Source organism: Vidua macroura, chromosome 25 (genome assembly GCF_024509145.1).
Source record: "Vidua macroura isolate BioBank_ID:100142 chromosome 25, ASM2450914v1, whole genome shotgun sequence".
In the NCBI taxonomy this organism is placed as follows: Eukaryota; Metazoa; Chordata; class Aves; order Passeriformes; family Viduidae; genus Vidua; species Vidua macroura.
In genome coordinates, this window is record NC_071595.1 from 7612391 (window position 1) to 7631732 (window position 19342).

Sequence of the window (19342 nt, forward strand, 5' to 3'; positions counted from 1 at the left end):
TTCGTGGTGGAAGGAAAAATTGTAAATATTAATCCAACCCATCCTAACCCCTAATTCCTGGGAGAGCTGGGCATGGACAGACCCTTGTGAGGAATAATTTGGCAGTGCAGAAGCCAGCAGAGATGAGCTGCTGACTCCTGTTTACTGGTGCTGCAGAGCTTGAAATAGCTCCAGCTTTTGTTTCACGAGAGAGGTTGATGTGAGGCTCTGGGCCTCATTCCCTGGAAGTATGAGCCAGGCTTTTAGGGTTATTTGGGAGAATGCCAGCCAAGATTGTGTGGAGCTGTTAAATCTCTGCATTGTTTGTTGTTTTGTTTTGTTTTTTTTTTAATATCACTTACTCATCTTAATGTTCATTTTCAGCTCCCGGCCATTATTGCTGTGTCTGAAGCACAGGAGAGACTTTTAGATGGAGCTACAAAACAGCCACCTCCTGGGATTTGTAAAGTTTGCCTTTTGGAATCCCAGTTAAATAGAGTGTGGGATTTTGTTTCTCCTGGATGGCTACAGGAAAAACCCATATTAATTACCATTTAGTGTTACACAGGATGAAAGACAAGGACTCCATGTAGTAAGGTAAATTCTGCTTTTATCTCTATGTGCTAAAGGCAAGAAGTTCAAGGCAGGTGATATCACAGCTCCCTGGGATGATGTAATTCCTGAAAATTGCATCCATATCGGCAACAGAGATCAAGAAGCACTCTGCCCTTCAGCAGGCAGGGTTTATAGCAATTCCAAAAACAACTCAAATATTCTTATTGTATTATTTGATGAAGATGCGATCATCCAATTTAGGTGAAATTGTAGGGACTCTGACTCCCATTTGAGTTACACAGACTGGGAATGTTCGGCAGAGCTGGGGGGACGTGGGTGTTTTAAGGCACAGAGTGGGGATTTCCAAAGGCTGAGCTCTGAGGCTGTGTTTAATTAAAAGCTTGACAATACACATTGGGGTGGCCTATTGGTGATCCTGACCCTCTTCCAAAGGGATGAGGAGTCTGGAAGCATTTCTTTAGCAAACGATAAGAGGGCTGAAAGGGGCTGATAGTGATTTTTTTTTTTTTTTTCCCATGTGAGTCTGACTAGAGAAAATTCCTGTTACTTGGATCAGTTTCTGGAGACAGGTTCATATCCCACACACTGAGACATACACAACACCCTTAGGAATTTCTCTAAATCCCTTTTGAGGAACAGAGATAAATATTTGACTCTAATCTTCCTGTACTGGGTATCTCTTTACTGGCTTGTTAATCTTCAGCTTTTGCTAAACAAGATCCGAGAGAAATTTTTACCTTCCAGCCTTGCTCCCAGTGATCTTGTAAAGGATACACCCATTTCTGGATTTAACTTGGGATTTGCTTAACCATCAAACTAATTCAGTGGCAGGATGGGGTATGAATTTGAAATGCAGTAGCAGGAACTGATAGAGCTGCTTCGGGAAATGTCACTGACAGAGCTCACTTTCCTTTTTTTGCTGGTTAGAGCATTTTTTCAGAAAATATCTCCTTTTTTTTTCTTCCTTAGTAATTATTTCAAGTCAAAATGTTTTTTCCAAGTGCAGTCAGTTTTTTAAGAAGGTGTTTGGGATCCTGCTCAGCACACACTCATTTTTCCCTGCCACATGGTGGGATTCTTGGGGTGTTCTGTGCAGTTCTGTTGGATTTGATGATCCACGTGGGTCCTTTCCAAATCAGGATGTCGCATGATTCTGTCATTCAAAGATCATGCTGCCTCTGCTGTAAAATTTCCAGGGAAAAAGCAATGGTGGGTAACACAGTTGGTAGAGATTGAGAGCTGACCATGGCCAAGACTTGCTTTGGCCCCTTGATGTGTCCCAGGAAGCCATAGGCACAACAAACCACCTGGATCACTAATGCACACCTGCTTTTCCTTACTGATAGTTTTCACATCCCTGTGCATTGTCTGCTCCCATCTGTCAGGTGGTGGGAACTGCAGCCTCTTCCAGCATGTGCTCCCTGTCCTGTGCTGTGGAAGAGGCTGGTGAGAGATTCTCAGGAGGTTTCATCAGGGCTTCGCTGACCATGGACACGCAGTGGGATTTTCTCTGCCCCTCTTGGATCTCCATCCATCTTGTCATGGCAGGCTGAGGTCTGCTAGGCATCCAGTGCTTTTCATTGCTGCTCTTTGGGGATTCTCCCAGTTCAGCATTTGGAAGAGTCTCTTCCCAAGCAATGTTTGCCAAGGTTTGAATTTTTGGGGAAGGTAGATGTTTCTTCCTACAGTAATCTCCCAGGCTTTACTCTGCCCTAGGATTTGACATGATTTTTAGGCTCATGTTGTATCAGTGGCTGTGCCAAGGAGACTCCAGGGATTGCCTTGTGACTTGGCGGAGCAGCTGTGAGATCCATGAAGGAAGAGAATGGGAGCAGCTGCTTGTACCTTGTCCCTGACAGCTTTGGCAAGGGCTGTCTTGTGGAGGATTTGGCCACACAAAGTTTGGGGCTCACTCCCAGACTTAACCTTAAATGGCTGAGGGTTTATTTTTTTGCTGATCTGATGTGTTTGGAGGGAATTACCAGCTCAAAAGGCCATTACTGAACACTGGGAAATTTTTCATCTGTCCATTTGCTCAGAACAGATTAAAACATGACCGTCCTTTTTGCCCTTTCTCCAGGACTTGGACAGGAAGCAGTCTCAGGCTTTTCCACCTGATTTCCCACTATGGCTGTGCCTTCAGCATCAGCACCAGCAGCTGTTCCAGCACTCCCTTCCAGCCCATTGACAGGTGCTGCCATTTTACATCCTTTCCACAGCTTATGAATCATGAGCCAGGAGCCTTACAGAGGTATTGTGTTGGCAAAGAGACTTCTGTTTCCAAGATCCTTTTCTTCTATTCTCCGAGGGTGGAGTGTTGTTCCCCCCACCCCCCGCACCTCCCCCGTTCCAAAAGGGAGGAAGGAGTAGGGGAAATGCAGCTGTTGTTTTCAGCTTTTCAAAGAGCAACTCCTGGTGTGGACTTTGCATGGAGAAGGAGAGAGAAACTGTACTTGTCCCACCCGGACTGGGGAGTCATTTAGGTGGCGTGGGGTTGTGCAGCTGCTCCCAGTGCTAGTGGGAGTTGTGAATCATGGGATCATGAAATAGTTTGGGTTGGGAGAGGGCTGAAAACTCATCTCATTCCACCCGCTGCCATGAGCAGGAACAGCTGGCACTACAGCAGGTTGTTCGGGAGTCTCGTTCATCCTTTGGGATGGGGTGATGGGACGCCGGAAGCGGGACAGGCAGGAACGATGTCTGGGACTGTAGGCAGCGCGACCTACAACTCCCAGAAGCCTCTGCGCGAGGGCCCGGCACCAGCAGCCAATCGGAGCCCGCTCTATCGCACTATAAAAGATGGCCGCGGAGCAGTTTCCGCCTCTTTCGGCCATGGCGGCGAGCTGGGGAGGCCTTACGGCGACCGTTGGGGACCATCCGCCGCCATCCTTCGTCGCTGGGGCTCTCCTGCCCCTCGGCTCCGCCGCATCGGCGCCCTGTGAGCATCACGTCCGGCGGCCGCGCTTCGGTGCGCTTCGAAGGCTGCGAAGGGCAGCGCGGCCTTGCCCCCGCCCTCCTCCTCAGGCCGGGCCCGGCTCCGGGTAAGTGAGGGACCCCCGAGGCTGAGCTAATGCCCTGTCCCGGGACAGACGGCCGCGGGCGGAAGAGCCCCCCGGACCCGCCCGGCCCTATCGAAGCTGCGTCTGTCGGTGCTGTGGTAGATGCAGTCAAAAAGGAGCCGAGAGCAGAGATTTTCCTCGACGGTCGCCGCTCAGTTGGAGCCCTAGTAACTGTCCGGCAACATTTCGGGAAAGTACATGGCCCGCCATAGGCTAAGGGGGTGTTACTGGTGCTGGAAGTAGGCGGCTGCCCCAAATCCCTCCCTGCCCCTGGGGTCCAGATTGATGCACGGGGGGGGAAGGGTTATATCCCGGCATGCTGTAGTTTGTTTTAACTTACTTCTCTTGCAATTTACTTAAAGCTCAAGACACTCTTCTTCCCCAGCAGCATCCTGGTGTAGAAGGTGGTCCTGGGGCATGGGATGGCTGGTGACGGCCTCAGCTTTGGGCAGGTGAGATGGCTGACCCAGGTTCTGGAGTCCTCCGTTGAGAGGCTGAGAACTGGTTGGTTTTGTGGCCTCCCTGGACCAGAGTAGGAGCCAGCAGCGTTTCCTGCCCCTCTGCTATTGGGCAGTGCCAGCACGTGCTGTTCCGAGGCTATGCATCCTCCATAGGGCTTGTCCTTGGGGCTGGGCCCTGCAAACTCCCTTAGTTCTTGCCCCATCCAGATCATGTATGGGTGAAATATGGGCAATTCCTCTCTCTGGGGCTCGCTGGAGGCAGAACTGGGAGTCAACCCAGATACCAGAGCCAGTCAATCACTCTTATCACAGACTTTACCAGATAAACTCTGTGTTTACTTGCATGTTTATCCAAGACCTGTGGGTCCACACAGTAGCTGCAGGTCTCCAACAACATGCCAGAGCAATGGGAAGGTCTTTGACTGCTGGGCCTCTTCTGCCTGTGACTGTCACTCACCCCTCCAATACATTTTTGGGAATTAGGCTGTTCCTTGGTTGGGGTTCCGGGGTGGAATGAGTCAAAGGTATGTCCACAAAAGTCTGCAGCCCACTGCTGATACTGGGGGTATGTTGTGATGTCTTCCAGGGGTCCTGGGTGTTCCAGAGCTCACCCATCTGATGGATAAACCCAGGTGAGAGGGTAGTACCCTTGCTGGATCTCCACAGCCCATCCCTCCAAATCCCTTTCCCATCAGATCTGAATACCGATCTTGTGGTCGAAAAAGGAGGAAGAGTAACATTCATGCTGGTCTTGGGCTCTCTGCAGGTGTGTCCTGTGCAGAGAGGGGCCACTAGGAAGACAGGCTGCACCAGCCTCACTATTTTGGGAATTTGTTGGGAAGGAAACTCCTAGTCAGGAGAAGGGATAAACGTTGGGCACAGGGCGCAGATGTGCCATGAGGGTTGGGGGGTTGGAATTTGTCCGGGAATATCTGAGCTATAGATTTACAGTGACCCATTGGCTTCAGGCACTAAACTCTGGCTGCTGTCTTTTCAGCAATAACTCTGTGGAAAAAGATGAAAACCTGTGAGCCCTGTCCCAAGGGCTTCAGCTTCCCATAGGACCTGAGTTGTGGGAAAGCTGCAGTGTGTGGAACATGTGAGTGTCCTCTGGGGAACTCCGGTGTTGGGATGGGCAGTAAGTGTAAACTACATACTGGGAGGATATTCTTGGCTGTGAGGGTGATGAGGCCCTGGTTGCCCAGAGAAGCCATGGTTGCAACCATCCAGGGCCAGGTTGGATGGGGCTTAGGCCACCCTGGTCTGGTGGACGGTATCCCTGCCCATGGCAGGGTGTGGAATGGGGTGAGCTTTTAAGGTGCCTTCTAACCCAAACCATTCTGGGATTGTATGATCTGGAGTCGGGTCTGGAGGACAAGGGACAGTTCAAGCTGACTGTGCTGGAAGTGGCCAGTTTTTCACCTGGACTATGCAGGTGGGAATGATCAACCTTGTTTCAGAGGCTTTTAATTGGCAAAGAGTTGTGATCTGCAGTGCAGGGTGTGGGTGAGATCAGTGGCAGTGCAGCCTGGTCCATGATGATTCCCAAGTCTGGAGACTGTTGGATGAGTCCTGCGGATATGGGGCTGAGGCCAGGCATGAGCTACCCAAAACCACAGGGCAGGGAGGGGACATCCAGGAGTTCTGGTATGTGGATGGAATCTGACACAGCGCAGAGCCTGACTGCTCATCACTCAGCTGGATTCTTTTTTATCTCTTTTTTCAGGTCTAAGCAGAGGCTGAACCATCCCTGAGGGACTTGGTGCTGCAGTTCCAAACTGTTCTTTCCCAGTCCTCTCCTCCAGAAGTGGGAGCTCTGCAGAGCCAGATCCTGGCTCCTTCCTGAGCTATGAGCTCCACCAAGTGGGACCAGCCGCTTCTGGGCTCCACTTACCTGCAGTGGAGGGAGATGGAACTGGTTTGGCTCCAGGTGTTGCTGAAGCTCCCGTTCAGATGCTCCACATGGAAGAACAGTCTGTTCCATGGAGTTTTCTCAGGAGGGGGTCTGGATATTAAATACTTGATTAGAGCAGGGAGCCAGTAATGCCTAGTTGGTGTGTTTGATCCCTGTATGGGTCATTCACTTAAGAGCTGGATTCAGTGATCCACGTGGGTCCCTTCCAACTTGGAATATTCTGTGTGTGTGATAAGAGTTTGAATAAATGCAATTATTTCAAATCCTTGTGGTGTCTCCTGTGTTTGAGTTGCATTGGGATAGGAAGAGGCTGGGCTGGCTCTGACCCATGGAGGCTGACCCATGGAGGCTGAGCATCCCCTTCCAGTGGAGTTCACCAGTGCTCAGAAGCGAGTTTCTGTGCTTGCTGCAGCACCTGCCAGTGGGGTATGCCCCACAGCCCTTGGCAGGGGTCCCTAGAATGCAGAAACACCTGGGCCTTCATGGGGGTGCTAAAGAAGCTCCTTGCAACCTTGGGATGTTCCAACACCCAGAGCTGGAGCCTTGGTGACTGTGGTTGCCTGTTTTCTCACCATGGAGAAAAATGGGTTGTGGGTAGCCACAGACTCTTGAGTTGGAGCCACTCATTTCTGTCCCTGGATTGCTGGGCTGTGGCAAAATCCCTCAGCCCGAGGTAAATTTTTGTCCTGGAATATTGAGCTGGTGCCTCTGACTCAATTCTAAGTCTCCTACCTGCAGGTCTTGAGAGCCCCTTTCCTGTGGAGCATATCCCACTTCTCCCAGGATCTTGGCTTCTGGGGGACACCAGTGAGTCTCTGCACTCACTGCCTGACTGTCCCTGTTGTCACCAAAGCCAGGCAGCAGAGACATGAGGGGCTGCTAGTAGAGGTAGACATGCGGAGCTGGCATGTGGCAACACTAAACAACATTCTGGTGACAGCAAATGAAGACTAAATGCCAGTGTGATTAGAGCTGAACCTGTGTTGCTGAAGTTTGAAATGCTGGGCTGTTGCTAGGGTTTGTGTTTTGGAGTTTGGTGGTTGGGAAACAGGTAAATGGACAAAAATAGTTTTAAAAACAGAATTAAAAAGGCAAGTAAATTAATTCAGTGATTTTCTTGAGTAGTTAAAAGAGCTATGCAGCAGCTCCTAACCCTTTTTTGGATGTACACCTGGGAAGAACACTTAAATTTTCCTCAGTGTTACTGGGAAGGATGAGGACGGCGCGAGCAGCTGCTCCCTCCCAAACTGTTTGTTTGTCTGCCCGGGTGACTGCGGGGCCAGAGCCGGCCCTGTCCTCCGGTGGGGTGGGGACAAGGGTGGAGACCTGTCCTGTCGCTGCTAGCACAGCAGGAACGCAGTGGTCGGGATCTGGTCAGCTCAGCCATGGAGACAGTGACAGATTCCCCCCGGGGTCCTGACCCCGAGGGACACTTCCAGTTCCGTGTCATCGTGCTGGGGGACACAGCTGTGGGCAAGTCCTCACTGCTGCGCTGCTTCACTGACGGGCCAGGTGGGGGTCCTGGTGGGGCAGCCACCCCCAGCCCCACCGTCGGCGTCGAGTTCTACAGCCGGACTATCCTGGTGCCACCCATCGGCAAGGCCAAGCTGCAGCTCTGGGACACGGCCGGCCAGGAGCGGTTCAGGTGAGGTGGGTGTGCGGGCCCCAGCACCGCACCGCGTCATCCTCCCATCCTGGCGCGTTCGTAAATCCCCAGCTGGGTGTGCAGGGACAGGCAGCAATGGCTCACTGGGATGGTGATACCTAGGGGCCAGTGACACCTTGTGCTGAGCTTGCAGTGATACTGGAGCTGTTCAGGGGAGCAGTCAAGGGAGCAGGGCCGGGTGCTCGTTCCTGAGTGCTGGCGGGCTGGGGCTGGGTGGTTTCTTTCCTGATCGCATCAGGCTGAAGCCAGGAGCACCTGGGAGTGTGAGACAGGTTCAAATGGGGCACGAAGGGCTGAAGACCAAAGTGCTGTGGCTGGAGCTGGGCTCCCAGGCCCTCCCCATCCCTGGGAACCTTTTGGGGACCCCAAGGTTGGCTCTGGTGGTGCCATATTTCTGTCCAGTGCTGCCCCATCCCCACTGCATCTGGGGCTAGTGCGGGGATAAACAGTACCACAGAGTCCCTGAAAACCCCAAAGGTCTCCTCTGGAGCCCCCCAGTCTGGGGAGAGGGATGCTGAACAGAAAACGGTGATGTAAATGGCCAAGAGAGGTCTCCCTTTTCCACTCCTGAGGTCCGACCTGTCAACTAAAAATCTCCCAAGCCCCATCCTAGGGTTGTCAGTGTTAGAGCTTCCCAATATCCTTTGAAAACCTGCTGGGTATGCACAGATCCATCACCAGGTCCTTCTATCGGAGTGCGGCGGGGGTGCTGCTGGTGTTTGACCTCACCAACCGGGAGTCTTTTGAGCACGTTCCTGAGTGGTATCACCAGGCTGCGGGGGACCAGCTGCCTGCCTTTGTCCTGGTGGGACACAAATGTGACCTGGTGGCTGAACGAGCCGTGTCAGCAGAGGAAGCTGGACACCTCGCCACCACTCTGGGCATGGCCTTTGTGGAGACCTCAGCCCTCAGCAACCTTAACGTGGAGTTGGCCTTCCAGACGCTGGCTGGAGGTATCCAGCAGGCACTGGGCCGGGGGATCCTTGCCCCACACCAGGGATGTGATGGCATCAGGCTCATCCCCAGCCAGAGTCGCTGCCAGCCCTTGGCAGGGAGGGAGCCCCGGGAGCGCTGCCAGTGCTGATGGGGATAGGGGGACGTGGGATCCCAAATTGTGGGGATGCTTCTCTCTACACCCAACACCTGCAGCCCTTGGGTGATTATGGGGTTGGGTCTCCCACCTGATTTTAATAAACCTATGGCTTTTCCACACTAAATAAAGGCTGTGCCAAGCACTGCATCGCAGGCAGGGGCACAGCACTCAATCCATTGCATGGGGGATCCTCTGCTTTGGGGGGCATCACTGGTGGAGCAACAGCTCCCCTTGTCTGGGACACTTTTCAGGGTGTCCCGTCCATAGGAAAATGGGAGCAGGCACCCCTCAGTGCTTCCAGCTGGATGGAGCCAAAATAAAGGGGACAAAGGGGCTCCAAAGGGGCTACACAGCACCGACGGTACTGGGAACGCCTCCTGGGTGGAGGAGCTCCCTGCCTGCCTGAACACGCTCCTGGTGCGGGGGTGGCAGGTCCTGGCAGCCAGCAGAGGCACCGATGGAGCCACGGTGGCAGTACCAGTTCCGGGTAATCATGCTGGGGGACTCGACAGTGGGGAAATCCTCGCTGTTGCGGTGCTACACCGAGGGTGTCTTCCTGGACGCAGTCAACCAGACGGTGGGGGTGGACTTCTACGTCCAATTCGTGGAGCTGGAGCCGGGGCTGCAAGTGAAGCTGCAGTTCTGGGACACAGCTGGGCAGGAGAGGTTCAGGTGGGTCCATTGTGTCGGGAGGGGTGGTGGAGATGGGTGTCCCCCTCCAGATTTGGGGTGGAGTGTTGTGATTCCAAGCCCAAGGAGTTTGTTGATGTGGGTGTGTTCCCACTTGTCCCTTTGGGTGAGGAGCCACCATGTCAAAAGCCAAGGGAAAGGAGCCCCTGGGACTGCCTTGTAAGCCCTTGCTCCAGCTCTAAAGGGGGTATAGTGCTCCCCCAAGAACCCCCCTGCCACACCAGCTGCAGAGGGGCTGGGAAACAGCTGGGAGCCCACTGAGTGCTGGGCAAAACCTCTTCCTCAGCTCAGTTGCTAGGAGCCTTCACCCCTCACTGTGGGGCTGCCGCCACCAGCCAGGCAGCTCCTGGGGACAGGAAAACTTAAGAGATGTGGCTGCAGGGGATGGGAGAGTGGCAGATCTGGGTTTGCAGGAATGGGAAAGTTCCAGGACTTCTGCAGCAGAGATGGGAAAGTACTGGGGACATGGCAGCAGGGACAGAAGAGTTCCAGGACCATGACAGCAGGGATGGTGGAGCCCTGGGGACATGGCTGCAGACATAGGGGCACTTGGGGGTTGTGGCTCCAGGAGACAGATGAGCTTTGGTGGCTGAGCACGGACAGAGCTGCCCCTGGAGCTCTCATTGACACTGCAATAGGCTGATCTCATGGTGCTTTGAACACAAGGTGCTGCTTGCAGGAGCAGGAGCAGGAGCAGGTCCTAGCCAGGGTCACTCTGTGGGCAGGGAACATGCTGCTCGAGGTGGCACAGGAAAGCCCAGGGGCCACTCACTCTCACTCCCCTGCTCTTGGTGCCCCCTCCCCAGGTCTGTGACTCGCGCCTATTACCGCAACTCTGCCGGGGGGATGCTGCTTTTCGACATCACCAACCGCACGTCCTTTGAGAGCATCCGGCGATGGCACCAGGAGGTGACTGACACGATTCAGCCCTTCCGCATGGTCTTCCTGCTGGTGGGGCACAAGAGTGACCTGGCTGGGCAGCGCCGGGTGGGCCAGAGGGAGGCGGAGAAGTTGGCGGCCTCACTGGGTGTCCAGTACGTGGAGACGTCAGCCAAAGATGCTTCCAATGTGGTCCAGGCCTTCCAGATGCTGACAGTGGCCATTTACCAAGCGCTGCAGACGGGGCGGTTGGTGGCCAGCGAGGCGTGGGACGGGGTGAAGAGCAGCATCCCACTGCCGGTGCTGCCCAAGGCTCAGGCACTGGAGAAGGAGGAGAAGCGGAAGAGATGCTCATGCTAGAGCTGAGGACACTGGCAAGGCAGGGACATGCTGGGCTCAGGAGGGGAAGTGGATATGGAACAGCCAGGCACAGGCAGAGGCGGCATGGCCATATTAAATACCTCTGGTCACCCTCTGCCTGCGTTTTCCTGGGAAAAAGGAAGCGTGTTGGAAGGGTGAAGTCCCCCGGTGGAACCCCACAGGCCTGCAGAGGTCAATGTCACCCCTTCCCCTATTCTCTCTTGTACTGACTGAGATCCCAGTCATAAAGCCCTAAATCTTTAAGTCTTTCCAAATAGAATTAAAACTGACAAATTTATCATGGAACTCAGATGATGTATCTACCACTCTGGCTGAGTACATGCCTAGTTGAGTCCAAAGCAAAAATAACCACATACCATTCTAAGGAAATGCCCACTTTCCCTTTCAGATTAATCTTCATACAATATAATTTAAAAAAAAAAAAAAAAATCTCTCTACAAGGCTGCAGAAAGGAGCTCTCCAGGCTCCTCATCCCACAGTGACATGAGGAGTGAGCCTCGGATGGTCATGGAATCACTTCACCTACCCTGGGTTTCCCTGCAGGTATTGGGAGCCTCCAGAGAACTGGACAAGGAGGATGAGTCCAGCTCTGCCTTAGGGCTGCAGGAGCCTTCCTGTCGTGCAGGGGTTTGCAGTGCTGTCAACTCCTGCATACCCACAACAGCCCTCACAGCTTCCCTGAGGTCTGAGCAGAGCAGCAGCAACAGTCAGGGGCATGTGGCCTTTTCAATGTCCAGGCACAGACAGAATCTGGGGGACTCTGACTTCCTGCTCTGTCACAACATCCCCCTCCCAGCAGTCCAAATATCCTAGCAATAGGTTGGAGGTCAGGAGGGAAGTGACTGACCTGGTCATCCCGACTGGCAAGTGAGGGACTGGCCAAATCCTTGTGGTCTAGAAGAGTCTGGAGGGGAGGAAAGCTCTGGAAGAGCAGCTGAGGGCACTTGGTTTTTTCACCCTGGAGGAAATAGGGGAGATCACCAGCATCTGCAGCTCCTCATAAGGGACACCTCCAGTCTCTGCTCCCTGTGACCAGAGACAGGACTTGAGGGAACAGCTGAAGCTGTGTCAAGGGAGGGAGAGATTGCGTATTAGGAAACAGCTCTTCCCTCAAGGGTGCTCGGGCAATGGCCAGGCTCTCCAGGGAATAGGCACAGCCCCAAGGCTGCCACAGCTCCAAAGAGCGCTGGACAGTGCTCTCAGGCATAGGGTGGGATTGGTGGGGTGTCCTGGGCAGACCAGGGGCTGGGCTCAATAATCTTTGGGGATCTTTTCCAGCTCAGGATATTCCACGATTCTGCTTCCTGTAAACTCTCAGGAGATCTCCCACAGAACAGCACCACACACAGAGCCGAGGTGACAGGTACCTTCCCATGCCACCCTGTACAATGCTGCCTAAAGAGCACAAGCCTGTGCCAGCAGCTTAGAATAATTTCTTTATTCATGTAAAACAAACGCAAGTATTTATATAAACACTGACATTACAAAGTACTGGAACAGGTAGGGGCAGGAAGGAGGAAACAAAAACCTCTACAGATGCTTCTAATACTGTCCCACACACGATCAAATGCTCTGTCCCTTGGATAATCACTTGTACAATAAACCACTTTCAAGTCACAAATATAAGTCTGTTTGAGATATGTCGCAGTCTGAGGAGGAACGAGAACAGGGCGTAGAATGTTTTTGGCAGGTCTCCTCATCAAGTCAAGATATTGCTGCACCATTAATAAAAAATAGATGCTTCTCTGTAAAGCATTAAAAAAATATCCCACAGGTGACATCATGGAGGCTTCAGTGGAGCAGTAGGTATCCCAAACTGCACTGGTGGTGTCTCCGGCTCTGTCCAGGGGCTATTTCTTGGTAGTTTTGCGGATCAGTGCCATTCTCTGCAACAAGAGAGGGAAAACCACAGGAAGCTGAGCAGCTCAGAGCAGGTGACTGCACAACCACCCACAGCAGAAACAAGGCATCCCAGGTGCTCCCAGGACGCTGCCTGACTTGCTTCCACACAGGTCTTTCAGGTCTGTTTGAATCTTAATGGGGTTCCAGGCTGAAGAGGAGAAGGAAGTATCTGTGCTGCTCCACTTGGCAACCTGGGCCAGTGGAATCAAAGCCCATCTCAAGGTTCCCCCCTCTGCCCAGTGGGAGCTGCAGCATCACCCATGAACCCACTGCAGGGCAGCTCCTTCTAGGCTCTGACCATGGCTTAAAAACCAATGGTCCAATGCAGTTTAAAAGCAAAATTAAGGGTGTTTTCATTCCCTTTGCACAGAGATGGAGTTGCCAGAGGCAGCCGAGAAGTGCCTGTGTGCAGCTCCTAGTTGATTTTAACCCTCCCAAGCTCCTCAGCACCAAGAGCTGCTGCTTCTCTTAGGGCAAAGTCAACATAGCTGAGGAGACACAGCAACCTCAACCCACTGCACAAACGGATCAGGAGGCTCTGAAAGTCTTTTCCGGTCTGAATGACTTGGAAGAGACCACTAATTCAGTGCCAGGAGGCTATGACCACCATCCTCATACCAGCCTTCCATGTGATTCCTGGTGTTGGGAGTGCTCCTTACCTGTTTGTGAGCTTCTGTAGTGCAGGCTTTTTTGTAGGGCCTGATTTCTTCAGAACCAAAGCCCGGGATCCACATGTTCCACTGGCGCTCTGGAATTCACAGAATGGTTTCAGTTGGAAGAGACATTAACGCTCATCCACTTCCAACCCCTTGCCACGGGCAGGGATGCATTATCTACTCACAGGCTTCCACCACAGCTATGCCCTGGCTCCAGGAGGAGCTGAGAGCTGGGGGTAGAAGTGAAAAAACCAGAGAAGAGTCACTCACCAAGGTGCAACTGGACATCTTTGACTTCCAGAGTGTTGGACTTGCGGTGCCGTGCAAGCTGGCAGGCGGCTGTCACCACACTCTCAATGAAGTCATCGGCGATCTGTAGCAGCATCTATGGTGGAACAAGGGCAACAACCACTCTGGTCAGCACTGAGCAGTTGAAATTATGTGTGAAGATGAAAACAAGCCCTGGTATTTAGAAATACAGACTGTCCTGAATTGAGAGGGACCTGCAAGGATCATCCAGGCCAGCTCCTGGCCCTGCACAGGACACCCCAGCAATCCCCATTCTGTGCCTGAGAGTGTTGTCCAAATGCTCCTTGAATCTGGCCGCCTGGGGAGCTGGCATTGCCTGGGGAGCCTGATCAGTCCCCAGCACCCTCTGGGGGAAGAACCCTTCCCTGATCTCCAGCCTGATGCTGCTCCAGTCATTCTCTGGCTCCTGTCCCTGTCACAGGCAGCAGAGATCGGAGCTGCCTCTTGGGAGGAGCTGCAGCCCCCACTGAGTTCTGCCCTCAATCTCCTCTGCTCCAGCTGAACACACCAAGTGCCCTCAGTCGCTCCTCTTGTGGTCCCTCCTGATCCTTCCCCATCTTCAGAGTCTCCATTGGGAGCCCTGTAATAGCTTTAGATCTTGTATTGTGGTGTCCAAAATTCCACTCAAAGGAGTGGATTTCATAGGTGTTTGCTGCAATTGCTGTTTTAAAAGTCTTTTTTGGGACTGGGATGCAGAAAACCAGGGATGGCTGAAGGCTGCATGGGAAAATAAGTGTTACATGAACCAATGCTCCCTCCTTGGACAAAGGGCCACTGATCTGTGACAAATTACAAATTAACTCTGTCTGCAGTCCCTTCCACGGGTTGAAACCTACTTCTTCCACATCTTCATCCAGCTGCTCATTCGGATCCACCTCACGCACCAGGTCCTGCAATTTCTTCTTGGTTAAAACCTGAGTGTGTGAGAGGAGAGGAAGGATTTACTGCCCTGCTCCAGCAAAGAAGCTGCCCGTGGAGCACAGCCACAATCACAACCACAACCACCTCCTCCCCCATGCCCCCAGGGCCGAGTCACACTGTTGACACAGTCTATCAGCTCAGGAATGGCAGAGATAAGAAATATCAGGTGTTAAGGAGTAATTTTCAAGCACCAGTGGTTGCTCTGGACAGCAACTGGAGTGCAGCAGCCAGAATAAATGTTTCCAGCAGAAAAATGCTGCTGGCAAGGAGTGAAAAGGCAAAACTACAAGTGTTAAGATGCAGACAGCAAGTGCAATCAGTGTATCAGTGACTAAAGTTGTGCCCAGGGCATGAGGGAAGCATTTCCACGGCTCTAGCACTTATCAGCTTTAGTGCTTCAGACGGAAAACAGAGTTGTGGGAGTGCTGGGTTATTCTAGGGCAGTCAGATGTGGCAGGAGCAGAAACCACACTGGGCTGAACAACAGGATGCCGAGTCTTAAAAGATATGGATGGAAGTTGTCAGCCTGGTCGGGTCAACCAGACACAGATGGGAAATTCCTGCCCTTCCTCATTCCTTCACTGCTGTAGCTGTTTTATGCTGGGTTTTAGTGCGCTTCCAAAGAGTCTGGGTGCCAGCAAAGCCATCAGAGAGCAATTCTGGGGCATTCCCTGGGCAGTAGTTTGTTTTATGCACATCAAAGGCTCCGTGCCAGGCTGAGTTGGAAGAGACCTTAAAGCTCACCCCATTCCACCCCCTGCCATGGGCAGGGACACCTTCCACTATCCCAGGCTGCTCCAAGCCCCATGCAGCCTGGCCTTGGACACTCTCAGGGATGGGGCAGCCACAGTTTCTCTGGGCAACCTGCACCTCACCACCCACTTCTCCCCATATTTTTCCCATCTAAACCCCATTTAAAAATAACTTCCCCTGTCACACCCCAATATACACTTTCCTAAGACTGGGAAAAACCTCTACACCTACAGCATCCAAACCCCAGGAAGCAGCTGGGAGAGAGAAACTCTGTAAAGAAGTTTTGCTCACTTGGTAACTGATAATTTAATAAACATTATATTCCTGCTGGTGATTTAAAGGCAGCGAATGAAGCCACACGCAAGTCTGTGATAATTGTGATGCCCGAGCATCATCCCTATGGTCCCAAAGTTGGGATGGAATTACCTGGTTGCTTTCAGGACTGAGCCGCCCTCCTCCACTGGGCGTCCCTGGCATCTTTGCCACAGTGGTGCTGTTGGCCATGGAGCTCTGCGGGGGGGTGCTGGCTGGTTCTGGCTTGATTGAGGAGAAGTTGGAGAGGTTGATCAAGGCAGAAGGGCCAAACTGGTTCATAATCTGTTGGGCTTTAGCTTTTAGATCATAAAGCTTGTCTAGGTCCTGCTTCTTCTTGGGGTTGTGGGGATCCAAACCAATCAACTGGAAAGGGAGAGGAAAGCCACGGTTAGCAAATAGCAGGAATTCAGCAGGGTGAACAGGTCTTTGTCCAGAGAAAACTGCAGTGTTCTGACAGGCCCTGCAGCTTACAGATCAGGAATTTCTGCTCACAGCATGAAGGGAGAAGTGATGCTTAGTAGCAGAGAAAACCTTCCCTGGTGTACAGAAAATTAAGTTTTCCGGCATCACAGCGGCTGCATGCTGGTGACAGCAGCACTGACCCACCCACCCATTCATCCCATGAGCTGAACCCCTCCACATCCACCCACACAGCCTTCCTGAACCCATTTCCCACAAAGAACAGACCACCCAGAGCAGATTTAACTGCAGGACACGGCTTGTGCCTGCTGCAGCAGCTTGGAATCCCTCACCCCCACAATCCAGAGCCCTGGAGAGAAAGCAGGACCCAGCCTCCCTGGGATCTCACTTTTGGCAGCATCACGCTCACAGCCCGGCCTGTAGTAACCTCTCCATGTGGGATTGACAACATTGGTTCATTTTGGGTTCTGAGAACATAATCTGGTGCTCAGAGGGGGAGGAACATGTGTGTGCCCACACTGGGCAATTGACAGCCACAGGAAATGGAGTGGGAGTTCACCCAGTGGTGAAGTACAAGTGGATTGTGTGGTTACACAGATCCTCCAGGTGCTGAAGTTACTCAGTTGTTGGTCATGGGGTGAACACTGACTGGCACCTCCTCTGTTCCTGCTCTAAGCCTCAGGCTCAATGAAGTTTTGCTCGCTCTTCACTGCTCCATGACAGGAAATTCATCCAAACCCTGCACCTTCCACTACCACAACCACCATGGGCAGCATCGATGGGTCTGTCACAAGAAAGAGAGTTTAAGGAACGGTTTGATGGCAAAGCCTCTTGTGGTGGGGCCAGTGATGGCTGAGAAGCTAAGGTTGAACTCACAAAAAGAGTTTGTTCAACCAGCTTTACAGGATATTCACATACAGCGTCTGTGCCCTGATCTACAAATAGACATTTCCCTTCATCAAAGCAAGCCTGGTTAGTTTGGATTAATTAATTAATATCAAAACCCACAAAAGAAAGTACATGAGAGAATTTAGAAGCTTTAATGCTTCACTCCAATGCACACTCATGCACCTGCGGACACGGAGCCCTTTGAGGGGAATTTATGTCCCTGACACCCTTCTGCAGTGTCCTCGGCAAGTTTCCAGCTCCATTTAAGTTGAATTAACAATAGAAAATTATTATGCTCACACCCTAAACCCCTCAGCTGGCACTTCTGGCTGAGAAGTCCAGCACAAGACTGCGAGGGACCTTCAGTCTTGCCTTTAGCTGGGGTTCACCCCATGCCTCACTTCACAGATCCACAAAGCAGGAATTCCTACCCACTATGTAGGGAAAGAAACATCAAAATCCTCAGACACAAACCCCCAATATCCTTGGGCAGAAGCACTTTAGCAGCATAAAGTGATTTTCTTGGTTTACTCCAAGATATCACTGCACCTTTCACATGCCACTAAGATCCCTGAACACAAAACTTATGGGAGGAACAGATTCACAAGGTAAATCCCACATGCCAGCCCCATTTACTTACAGCTATCTGAGTGTCTAGATCTTTAATTACATCAGCAACTGCTGTGAGCCCAGTGAGTGGAGAAGCCATAGCCCACACCCTTCCCAGAATGTCACCAGTCAGCGTTACCTACTCTGGCATCCTCCTCTTCCACATAACTCTCATTCCTACAGAAACACCAGATATTTTTTGTATCACCCGTTCTATATAAAATGGTTAGAGGAAACAGTTTCACAAATTGTCCACACTACAGTGCCACAGATTGCATTGTCAGAAAAGATCACACAGTTTCTGCTACAGAGGACAAGAATCCCATAGGAATTGTGAAGAAAAATGTGGTCAAACTCCATTTTTCTGCCACGAAACAGAGCATCCTGGTACCTGCTGATGTACAGGTAAGCCCAGATCCTCACAGCAGCAGCTCCCTCCAGGGCAAGAGGAGGTTTGGGTGCTGCAATCAGCACCACAAATTGTTCAGTTCTGCAACAGCACAGCATTAGAGCCGTAACTAAAATCCATGTTAATGACAAACAACACATTCACTGGAGTGCTCAGGTGGCTCCCACTTCCATTGACCATAGTGATTTTTACCAAATATTTAAATACAATCATAGAATCTCAGAATGGTTTGGGTGGGAAGAAATTCTAACGTCATCTCATTCCATCCCCTGCCACGGGCAGGGACACTTTCCACCGTCCAAGGTGGCTACAAGCCCCGTCAAACCTGGCCTTGAGCACTTCCAGGGATGAAGCACCCCCAGTCTCCCTGGGCAACCTGTGCCAGGGCGCCACCACCCTCACAGGCATTCCTTCCTAGTAACCGATCTATCCCTGCGCTCTGGCAGCGGGGAGCCATTCTCCTTGTCCTTTCCCTCCAGGTCCTTGTCCAAAGTTCCTCTTCAGCTCCCCAGGAGCCCCTTCGGCTGGAAGGGGCTCTAAGAATATCCCCGGGGCCTTCTCTTCTCCAGGCTGAACATCCCCAGCTTAAAGCGCTCACCCCACGGAGACTACCGGGATGGGAACGAATCCCCCTCCCAGTGCAAAACGTCCCCGCCGGGAGTCGCGGGGCAAAGCGAAGGTCACCGACCGCCACCGGGCCGGCTCGGCGCTCACTCTTGTGCTCCCTCCCGGATTTGCCACAGCCGGTGTGGAATCCCTAGGTGGTCCGCGCAGCCCCCTCGAGCCCCCCGTACCTCCCCATGACCCGCGGGCACTCCGAAGCCCCGCCGCCACCGCCGCGCTCCCTCCGCCGCCCGCCGACACTCGGCAGCGCTTCCGCTTCCGGCCGGGAGCGAGTCCCCTGCGCGCGCGCGCATCACCGCCAATCAGGAGCGAGTTCGCCTGTGCGCGCGTGCGCGCCATGGCGCTCCCGCCAAAAGCGCTCCCCCGCCCCGCGCCGCTTCAGGGAAGAGGTGTGCCCAGCATGCCCCGCGCGATTTGCATAACCCCGGCCGGCTAAAAAGCGGAGAAAACGGCGCTTTTTTGAGGGAAAGCTACAGAAATGGCGATAAGAAATGAGGTGAGGAAGGATGAAAGAATAGATGTACCGAACGCCATGTTTAGTATCTGCGGCGTGTGTCGCCCTGTCCTGCCAGCACACCGGAGCTTTCCCCTTTTGGGTGGGGACAAACGCCAGCTCCAAAAAGGGCTTCTGCCGTGCGTGGCACGGGGGGGGCCGCGCGCCGCCCCCGCGGAATCGACATCAAGAGATTTCGGAAGCACAATTTTTGTGAGGGAGGGCTGCTGGTAACCGCTCGTTCCGGCACCCCGGCACCGGTGAATGGCAGAGAAGGGGCGCGGAGCGGCGTCTGCCGCTGCGAGCGGCACTGGGTGCTCCGGGGTGCTGTGTTCTGTCCCAAG

General features: G+C 52.8%; 3 protein-coding genes, 1 long non-coding RNA gene and 5 other non-coding genes across 13 annotated transcripts; 8 read left to right on the plus strand and 1 right to left on the minus strand.

Annotated features, from left to right (window-relative positions):
* The first annotated feature begins 358 nt into the window (after nucleotides 1-358).
* Nucleotides 359-6253, plus strand: LOC128819060 (uncharacterized). Of its 4 annotated transcripts, none has more exons than XR_008440629.1 (6): nucleotides 359-576; nucleotides 2636-3596; nucleotides 3977-4066; nucleotides 4662-4707; nucleotides 5073-5174; nucleotides 5802-6253. It is a non-coding gene; the product is annotated as an uncharacterized LOC128819060 (long non-coding RNA). The 4 variants fall into 4 exon arrangements; XR_008440631.1 differs by having other exon boundaries at nucleotides 4000-4066; XR_008440630.1 differs by having other exon boundaries at nucleotides 360-576; nucleotides 4003-4066.
* LOC128819164 (small nucleolar RNA SNORA16B/SNORA16A family) lies at nucleotides 3676-3816 on the plus strand. The gene has a single exon (XR_008440666.1). It is a non-coding gene; the product is annotated as a small nucleolar RNA SNORA16B/SNORA16A family (small nucleolar RNA).
* Nucleotides 4415-4545, plus strand: LOC128819165 (small nucleolar RNA SNORA44). The gene has a single exon (XR_008440667.1). It is a non-coding gene; the product is annotated as a small nucleolar RNA SNORA44 (small nucleolar RNA).
* Nucleotides 4746-4862, plus strand: LOC128819154 (small nucleolar RNA SNORA61). The gene has a single exon (XR_008440657.1). It is a non-coding gene; the product is annotated as a small nucleolar RNA SNORA61 (small nucleolar RNA).
* On the plus strand, nucleotides 5603-5673 carry LOC128819161 (small nucleolar RNA SNORD99). Its single transcript, XR_008440663.1, has one exon. It is a non-coding gene; the product is annotated as a small nucleolar RNA SNORD99 (small nucleolar RNA).
* A 1122-nt stretch (nucleotides 6254-7375) lies between the features above and the next one.
* LOC128819150 (ras-related protein Rab-42-like) lies at nucleotides 7376-8740 on the plus strand. The gene is made up of 2 exons (XM_053999111.1): nucleotides 7376-7635; nucleotides 8326-8740. The coding sequence occupies exons 1-2, from the start codon at nucleotides 7376-7378 to the stop codon at nucleotides 8738-8740; spliced, it is 675 nt and encodes a 224-aa protein (XP_053855086.1).
* A 451-nt stretch (nucleotides 8741-9191) lies between these two features.
* On the plus strand, nucleotides 9192-10976 carry LOC128819011 (ras-related protein Rab-39B-like). Its single transcript, XM_053998896.1, has 2 exons — nucleotides 9192-9421; nucleotides 10246-10976. The coding sequence occupies exons 1-2, from the start codon at nucleotides 9207-9209 to the stop codon at nucleotides 10676-10678; spliced, it is 648 nt and encodes a 215-aa protein (XP_053854871.1). The 5' UTR covers nucleotides 9192-9206; the 3' UTR covers nucleotides 10679-10976.
* Nucleotides 10977-12122: 1146 nt separating this feature from the next.
* TAF12 (TATA-box binding protein associated factor 12) lies at nucleotides 12123-19321 on the minus strand. Of its 2 annotated transcripts, none has more exons than XM_053998599.1 (6): nucleotides 19030-19321; nucleotides 15667-15918; nucleotides 14403-14480; nucleotides 13528-13642; nucleotides 13261-13349; nucleotides 12123-12585 (listed from the first exon to the last, which is right to left on the minus strand). In XM_053998599.1, the coding sequence occupies exons 2-6, from the start codon at nucleotides 15832-15834 to the stop codon at nucleotides 12550-12552; spliced, it is 486 nt and encodes a 161-aa protein (XP_053854574.1). In that variant the 5' UTR covers nucleotides 15835-15918; nucleotides 19030-19321; the 3' UTR covers nucleotides 12123-12549. The 2 variants fall into 2 exon arrangements, with proteins under 2 accessions (XP_053854574.1, XP_053854575.1); XM_053998600.1 differs by lacking the exon at nucleotides 19030-19321 and adding an exon at nucleotides 18676-18744.
* Nucleotides 19123-19252, plus strand: LOC128819159 (U11 spliceosomal RNA). Its single transcript, XR_008440661.1, has one exon. It is a non-coding gene; the product is annotated as a U11 spliceosomal RNA (small nuclear RNA).
* Nucleotides 19322-19342: the final 21 nt, after the last annotated feature.